This window comes from Gobio gobio (genome assembly GCF_949357685.1).
Source record: "Gobio gobio genome assembly, chromosome: 3".
NCBI lineage: Eukaryota > Metazoa > Chordata > Actinopteri > Cypriniformes > Gobionidae > Gobio > Gobio gobio.
The window spans coordinates 62,632,775-62,641,215 of NC_137099.1; the positions used below are offsets into that span (position 1 = coordinate 62,632,775).

The window sequence follows — 8,441 nt, forward strand, 5'->3', positions numbered from 1 at the left end:
GGTTAAGTTGGGGCTGGTTAAGATGGTGCTGGTTAAGATGGTGCTGGTTAAGATGGTGCTGGTTAAGCTGGCGCTGGTTAAGCTGGTGCTGGTTAAGTTGGGGAAGGTTAAGATGGTGCTGGTTAAGATTGTGCTGTCGGTTAAGTTGGTGCTGGTTAAGAAGGTGCCGGTTAAGATTGTGCTGCTGGTTAAGTTGGTGCTGGTTAAGATGGTGCTGGTTAAGATTGTGCTGCTGGTTAAGTTGGTGCTGGTTAAGTTGGGGCTGGTTAAGATGGTGCTGGTTAAGATGGTGCTAGTTAAGTTGGTGCTGGTTAAGTTGGTGCTGGTTAAGATGGTGCTGGTTAAGATTGTGCTGCTAGTTAAGTTGCTGCTGGTTAAGAAGGTGCTGGTTAAGAATGTGCTGCTATTTAAGTTGGTGCTGGTTAAGATGGTGCTGGTTAAGATTGTGCTTCTGGTTAAGTTGGTGCTGGTTAAGATGGTGCTGGTTAAGCTGGCGCTGGTTAAGCTGGTGCTGGTTAAGTTAATGCTGTTAAACAGGTGCTGGTTAAGCTAGTGCTGGTTAAGTTGTTCCTGGTTAAGTTGATGCTGGTTAAGCAGGTGCTGGTTAAAATGGTGCTGGTTAAGTTGATGCTGGTTAAGTGGGTGCTGGTTAATATGGTGCTGATTAAGCTGGTGCTGGTTAAGCTGGTGCTGGTTAGGTTGGTACTGGTTAAGTTGGTGCTGGTTAAATTGGTGCTGGTTAAATTGATGCTGGTTAAGTTGGTGCTGGTTTAGAAGGTGCCGGTTAAGATTGTGCTGCTGGTTAAGTTGGTGCTGGTTAAGATGGTGCTGGTTAAGATTGTGCTGCTGGTTAAGTTGGTGCTGGTTAAGTTGGGGCTGGTTAAGATGGTGCTGGTTAAGATGGTGCTAGTTAAGTTGGTGCTGGTTAAGTTGGTGCTGGTTAAGATGGTGCTGGTTAAGATTGTGCTGCTAGTTAAGTTGCTGCTGGTTAAGAAGGTGCTGGTTAAGAATGTGCTGCTGTTTAAGTTGGTGCTGGTTAAGATGGTGCTGGTTAAGATTGTGCTTCTGGTTAAGTTGGTGCTGGTTAAGATGGTGCTGGTTAAGCTGGCGCTGGTTAAGCTGGTGCTGGTTAAGTTAATGCTGTTAAACAGGTGCTGGTTAAGCTAGTGCTGGTTAAGTTGTTCCTGGTTAAGTTGATGCTGGTTAAGCGGGTGCTGGTTAAAATGGTGCTGGTTAAGTTGATGCTGGTTAAGCGGGTGCTGGTTAATATGGTGCTGATTAAGCTGGTGCTGGTTAAGCTGGTGCTGGTTAGGTTGGTACTGGTTAAGTTGGTGCTGGTTAAATTGGTGCTGGTTAAATTGATGCTGGTTAAGATGGTGCTGGTTAAGATAGTGCTGGTTAAGTTGGGGCTCGTTAACTTGGGGCTGGTTAAGATGGCACTTGTTAAACTGGTGCTGTTTAAGCTGGTGCTGGTTAAGATAGTGCTGGCTAAGATGGTGTTGGTTAAGCTGGTGCTGGTTAAGATGGTGCTGGTTAAACTGGTGCTGGTTAAGATGGTGCTGGTTAAGTTGGTGCTGGTTAAGTTGATGCCGGTTAAATTGGTGCTGGTTAAGTTGGTACTAGTTAAATTGGTGCTGGTTAAATTGGTGCTGGTTGAGTTGATGCTGGTTAAGATATTGCTGGTTAAATTTGTGATGGTTAAGGTGGTGCCATTTAAGATGGTACTGGTTAAGTTGGTACTGGTTAATATAGTGCTGGTTAAGTTGGTACTGGTTAAGTCGGTGCTAGTTAAGATGGTACTGGTTAAGTTGATGTTGGTTAAATTGGTGCTGGTTAAGTTGGGGCTGCTTAAGATGGTGCTGGTTAAGCGGGTGCTGGTTAAGATGGTGTTGGTTAAGCTGGTGCTGGTTAAGATGTTGCTGCTGGTTAAGTTGGTGCTGGTTAAGTTGGGGCTGGTTAAGATGGTGCTGGTTAAGCTGGTGCTGGTTAAGTTAATGCTTGTTAAGCAGGTGCTGGTTAAGCTAGTGCTGGTTAAGATGGTGCTGATTAAGCTGGTGCTGGTTAAGCTGGTGCTGGTTAAGTTGGTACTGGTTAAGTTGGTGCTGGTTAAATTGGTGCTGGTTAAGATGGTGCTGGTTAAGATAGTGCTGGTTAAGTTGGGGCTGGTTAAGTTGGGGCTGGTTAAGATGGTGCTGGTTAAGATGGTACTGGTTAAGTTGGTGCTGGTTAAGATAGTGCTGGTTAAGATGGTACTGGTTAAGATGATGCTGGTTGAGATGATGCTTGCTAAGATGATGCTAGTTAAGATGGTACTGCTATGTTGGCACTGGTTAAACTGGTGCTGGTTAAGCTGGTGCTGGTTAAGATAGTGCTGGCTAAGCTGGTGTTGGTTAAGCTGGTACTGGTTAAGATGGTGCTGGTTAAACTGGTGCTGGTTAAGTTGATGCCGGTTAAATTGGTGCTGGTTAAGCTGGTGCTGGTTAAGTTGGTAGTGGTTAAATTGGTGCTGGTTAAATTGGTGCTGGTTAAGTTGATGCTGGTTAAGATATTGCTGGTTAAATTGGTGATGGTTAAGGTGGTGCCATTTAAGATGGTACTGGTTAAGTTGGTACTGGTTAATATAGTGCTGGTTAAGTTGGTACTGGTTAAGGTGGTACTGGTAAAGCTGGTGCTAGTTAAGATGGTGCTGGTTAAGATGGTGCTGGTTAAGATAGTGCTGGTTAAGTTGGTACTGGTTAAGTCAGTGCTGGTTAAGTTGGTACTGGTTAAGTCGGTGCTAGTTAAGATGGTACTGGTTAAGATGGTACTGGTTAAGTTGGTACTGGTTAAGAATGATAGTGCTGGTTAATATGATACTGGTTAAGTTGGTACTGGTTAAGCTGGTGCTGGTTAAGCTGCTACTAGTTAAGTTGTTGCTAGTTAATGTGGTGCTGGTTAAGAATGTGCTGGTTAAGCTGATGTTGGTTAATATGGTACTAGTTACATTGGTGCTAGTTAATGTGGTTCTGGTTAAGCTGGTACTGGTTAAGCTGATGTTGGTTAAGATGGTACTAGTTAAGTTGGTGCTAGTTAAGTTAGTACTGGTTAAGCTAATGTTGGTTAAGGTGGTACTAGTTAAGTTGGTGCTAGTTAAGTTAGTACTGGTTAAGTTGGTGCTGGTTAAATTGGTGCTGGTTAAGTTGTTTTTTCTCACCTCGCGACAGCATCAGGCTGATGAACTCTTATATCATCATACAGACATTCATTCTCCTCTGCTCTCTTCGTCTCTTTCTTTCTGTGATGTTGGACAGTTGCATACTGGATCTCCTCAGTATCTCTGGATTCAGGAGTTTTTCCTCTGAATCTTCTGGGTTTCACACTGGCATACGGAGCGTCATTGGCTGAATCCGGTTCAGAAAGAGGCGCGTCGGGGACTGAAACTCTCTGAGACACGCCAGAATAGAGATCATTCTGAAATACAAGAACATAAGTAATTATTATTAAGACATGTAAATAAGTTTGATCTGATGTGTAGATTCTCAGTCTAGAACGGTTTGTCTCAAACTTTTCAGATCAAGTGCCACTTCAGATGGAATCAGATCAATGTAAGATACATGTAAAATACAGACATAAGCCATAAATGTACAGAAAACAACAGGATCAGTATTTTATGTTAAATACACTGCTGATTTAAATGCTAATGATGATCAAATGATTAGACAACAAATTTACATCATATAATCGTAAATATACCGGATATTAGAATTAAAGGTAGGGTAGGTAAGAATGCTCTAAAACACTTTTGTCCAAATTTGTTTAAACTTTCTTTATATGTCAATACATAATTAAAATTTAAGTACTCTGAAAAAGAGAGTATAAAAATCGAGTGACTAGACTTTTTAATCTGCAATAAACACAGCTCATTATTTTCGTCCGGGCCGAAACAAGTGATTGGCTTGGGCGACTGTCACTCTCTCTCGCTACCATGGCTACCGCCGCTTTTGCTACAGGATCTGCCCACATGCGCGCACCCCACTGTTGCCAAGTCGGGCTACTTCAAACACTGTTGCCGCGGGTTGTTTTTCATGTTCGCGGGTTGAAGCGACCCCAATAATGTGATATTTTGCCCTGGGATTTTAGCAGGCAGCTCTACCAAAAAGACAAATATTTTACCCCCCAAATGCGATTTTTACCAGAGACACACGATTGGGCTTGTTTTGGGCTAGTTTTGAGTAGCAATTGGGTGGATTTTGTTGTGAAAACCTGGCAACCCTGGCGCACCCGTTTGAGTTCAAGAGGCTGCATTTCTGCTGGACAGGTAATCTTTCATTTTGATTATACATTTTTTTGTTTTTTGTTTTCATGAAGCATGTCTCACTAGCACACGTAGCTGCCTAATATAGCTAACATAACATTACTTAGCATAAAGTTACAATGTTATACACTTAGCGAACCATTAGTAGAGATGATAAACACTCAATATGCTTAGCTCAAGTTGATCGCTGTCGTGTTGAATTTCACAAAATGTAACTTTAGATAACAAAATGCATGTGTAAAAGCTAGTGCACCGCATCCAGGAACTTTTTTTTAGAACTAAGATAGCTTTAGCTACTACCCTCTGTCTAAACTCTTTTACCATGTTCACCGGGAACTTTACCTGCACGTTTATTTCGGCCCTTGGTTTGTTTTTATATTCTCTAGCTATGTTTATGTTGATGTTTTTATCTTGTATCTCTGTGTGTCGTAGACACTATGTTGTGTGTGTATTTTAAACTTTACCAGTATCGTTATTCTAGCTTGATAGTGAGTACCAAAATTCATCTTATTTGTTTATGTTCATAATGATAAAGGTAGATTTTTTATTACATGTTATTTTGACATGATGTCACTACATGCACTTCTTCTCCGCTCGTCTCAGGTTAATAATGCGTCTTTCAGCTGAGCTGATCGCGGTCGGCGTAGCGCGTTCATGTGTTTTGGGGGCGTGGCTTTGGAAAGAGCCAAGAAGGGAGAAGGTGGAGTGAATGGAAATAATGAGCTTTCTTTAAAACAGTCTTGAGAGGTCTACAGACACTCAATTTTTATACTTTCTTTTTCAGAGTACTTACGTTTTAATTATGTATTGATATATAAAGAAAGTTTAAACAAATTTGGAAAAAAAGTTTTTTAACAAAATCTTACCTACCCTACCTTTAAACCATGGAATTTCTTCTTTTTTTGGATTCTGTTGATAAAGACTTTGATAATGTTAGTTTCCCGTCAGTCTGTACAGTTACAGTCAGAAACACAGATAACGGCTGATCGATTGATTCTCTGCTTCTGTAAAGTCATGTTTAGATGATTTACCTCTTTCATTCTGTGATCTTCAGTTTTAACACTCCTTCGTTTCCTCCTGTTATAATGACAGACATTAACAGCATATGGACGAATGTATTAAATCAAGAGAAAATATGATGCTGTTTTTAAAGATTACTAATAATCAAACACAAATGAGCCATGTTCTTCTACATCAGACCAAAACTGAACTTATACAATCACTGCAGTTTTTTTATTGCACTCACATTATAAACAGGATGATGATGATGAAGATGATGATGAAGAATAATCCTACAGATGTCGCTGTGATCACAATCACATTCCTACCAGCCCCATGATGAACTGAAAGAGGAAGATCCTCATGATTAACTCTCCAAACTGATGAATGATGTGAAGATACAGGAGTGTGTTAACAAAAGCTTCACCTGTGACAGTTACAGCGTCTGATCTCTGAGATCCATGTTGATTGTGAGCCTGACAGTAGAAGCGTCCACTCTGTAGTGCACTGAAACTCTGTCCAGATCCAACAGCTGAGGTTTCATTCTCCTTAAACCAGCTGAAGTTCAGAGCAGGAGGGTTTGAATCACTGCTGCAGTTCAGAGTCACTGAATCTCCCTCCACTATTACACCAGATCCACTCATCAACACTGAGACGCTCCTGGGTGAGTCTGAAAAGGACAAAAGAAACTGTATATTCATGGTTGTTTTACACTTGATCCACTAGTTTGTTTGTTGAATCATCATTAACTCACACATGACGTTTAGAGTCACAACATCAGAGTATTTCTCTCCATGTTCATTGATGGATCTGCACTTGTATTCTCCACTGTCATCAGAGCTGATCTTTGAGATGCTGTAGATTCTTTCAGATCCTACAATCGTTCCTCCTTTAAACCAGCTGAAGTTCAGATCAGGAGGGTTTGAATCACTGCTGCAGCTCAGAGTCACTGAATCTCCCTCCACTATTACACCAGATGGACTGATGGACACCGAGATGTTTTTTGGTGGATCTAAAACAAACAAACAAACAAAACACTGACAAATTAAATTTGACATCCAGTGATAACTTAGTAACGCGTTACTCTAATCTGACTACTTTTTTCCAGTAACGAGTAATCTAACTCGTTACTATTTCCAAACCAGTAATCAGATTAAAGTAACTTATCCAAGTCACTGTGAGTTACTATTTTTGTCATTTTCCTTAATAAAAATATACATACATATATATATATATATATATATATATATATATATATATATATATATACATACATATATATATATATATATATATATATATATATATATATACATATATATATATATATATATATATATATATATATATATATATATATATATATATATATATATATATATATATATATATAAACTTTGCTCTCTTTCTCATCCATGTCCTCCTCATCAACTGTGCATGATTTTCACATCACCTTATAAATGAACACATAAACTCTCTTATTGTTCAGATCTATGACCACTGCAAAATCCTCAGAGATAAATCAACACTGCTCACGGCACATATTATCCCAATCAAAAGAGTTAAAGTTACAGTGTTGATTTAACTCTGAGGATTTTACTGTGCAGTTCAAACTCAAATCTGTTATTGGACACATTCAATAAATAATAATGTATAATAATGTGAACAGCCACACAAAGAAATCTGAGCAATAAAACAGAATTGAGCACTAATGCTTGCAGTGTAAACATAGAGACACATGATCGGAATTTTTTCTTTTTTCTTTTTGCTCTTTTCAAAAATAAAATTTTAAACTCATACTCACACATGACATTGAGATGAAGATCAGGAGAGATGTGATGGTGTCCGTGTACAGCACAGCTATATCTGCCTGCATCCTCTCTTCTGACTGACTGCAGCAGGAGTTCATTGTTTCTGTCTCTTCTCTCAGTTAATGGCTGTGAGTTTCTGGACCAGATGAATGTTGCTCTGTCAGTCAGAGTGCAGCTGCTTTTACATGTCAGACGGACTGAATCTCCCTCTGTCACTCTCTCAGGAGACTCCACCTGAAGATCTGAACACAACACACACATTATATCTAGTGCTGCTGTCATACACTGATTATTATTCAACATAATGCACAGAACAAGAGATAAACCTCACCAAACTCACCTGTGACAGTAAGAGTCACTCCTGGAACACCAAGCCATTTTCCATCGTTAGTGATTAATCTGAAATAGTACTCGTGTGAATCCTTCAGTGTCACATGACTCAGTCTGACGGTGCAGTTCTGCTGTTTATCTCCCAGATACTGAAGCCTCTGACTGTATTCAGGGTCCTCAGACAGATCTGGAAACTCTTCTGTGTCCTCTTTATATTTTGTTTTGGTCCAGAACACTTTCTTGATCTGATGTCTAATAGGGTATGTATAAGAGCAGTTCATTATCACTGTTGAGTCCTTTAGAGCACAGATGTGTGAAGGACTGTAACTCACACCCCAATCATCACTAGAAACCCCTGAAACACAGAATTCATCCTGATGAACATGTTTTATCAGTTATACTGGACCATTGAAAACTTCATATTTTTACTTCTAAACAGCGACTCATGACAGGAAATATAAGCTCATCTTCTCAGACTCTATTGAGTGATGAATGATCTCAGTGTGAATTACTTCATGAGCTTTGATGGAGGATGTTGCAGAAATAAACACAGAAACCGAAGTGAAAACAGACGCCAGTCACGAACAACAGCTCTATCAAACAATCAAACACACGACAGACAAGAAAATAATCAATGATGATTTAAAGACTCAGCTCTGTGATCTTCTATATGATAACAAACAGTCCTTTGACACATAAACCTCAACAATATCTCCACATCGTCTTCTGAGAAAATGAGCCAAAAATATCCATGATCTGCGATACACTGATGTTTGTCCAATCAAATGCTCTGATGAGTGAGAAAGTCCCGCCCCTAAACCACTGGACACTGACTAGCAAGAAGCAAATTAGCAATTCATGTTCAAAACTGTGACGTCACTAAAAACTATTGGATATTTATAAAACGGACAAGCCCATTGACATCTCTCACTCAAACTTCCTGCTTCAAAAGGAAACGCATCAATATAGCACAGAAAACTGCTCATTAATCATCATTATATGATCCA

General features: G+C 39.7%; 1 protein-coding gene across 2 annotated transcripts in view; it reads right to left on the reverse strand.

Moving 5' to 3' along the window:
* The window catches only part of LOC307123089 (B-cell receptor CD22-like), a 72,960-nt gene extending 65,133 nt beyond the window's left edge, over positions 1-7,827 (reverse strand). The window contains exons 1-7 of one of the 2 annotated variants that reach the window (XM_079811479.1): positions 7,445-7,827; positions 7,098-7,346; positions 6,048-6,305; positions 5,721-5,963; positions 5,541-5,637; positions 5,326-5,371; positions 3,194-3,450 (exon numbers count right to left, since the gene is read on the reverse strand). In XM_079811479.1, the coding sequence (XP_079667605.1) occupies positions 3,194-3,450; positions 5,326-5,371; positions 5,541-5,637; positions 5,721-5,963; positions 6,048-6,305; positions 7,098-7,346; positions 7,445-7,715 (1,421 nt within the window). In that variant the 5' untranslated portion in view covers positions 7,716-7,827. Of the gene's footprint in view, positions 1-3,193; positions 3,451-5,325; positions 5,372-5,540; positions 5,638-5,720; positions 5,964-6,047; positions 6,306-7,097; positions 7,347-7,444 lie in introns of those variants that run through there. The other variant, XR_013816126.1, reaches the window with a different exon arrangement.
* Positions 7,828-8,441: the final 614 nt, after the last annotated feature.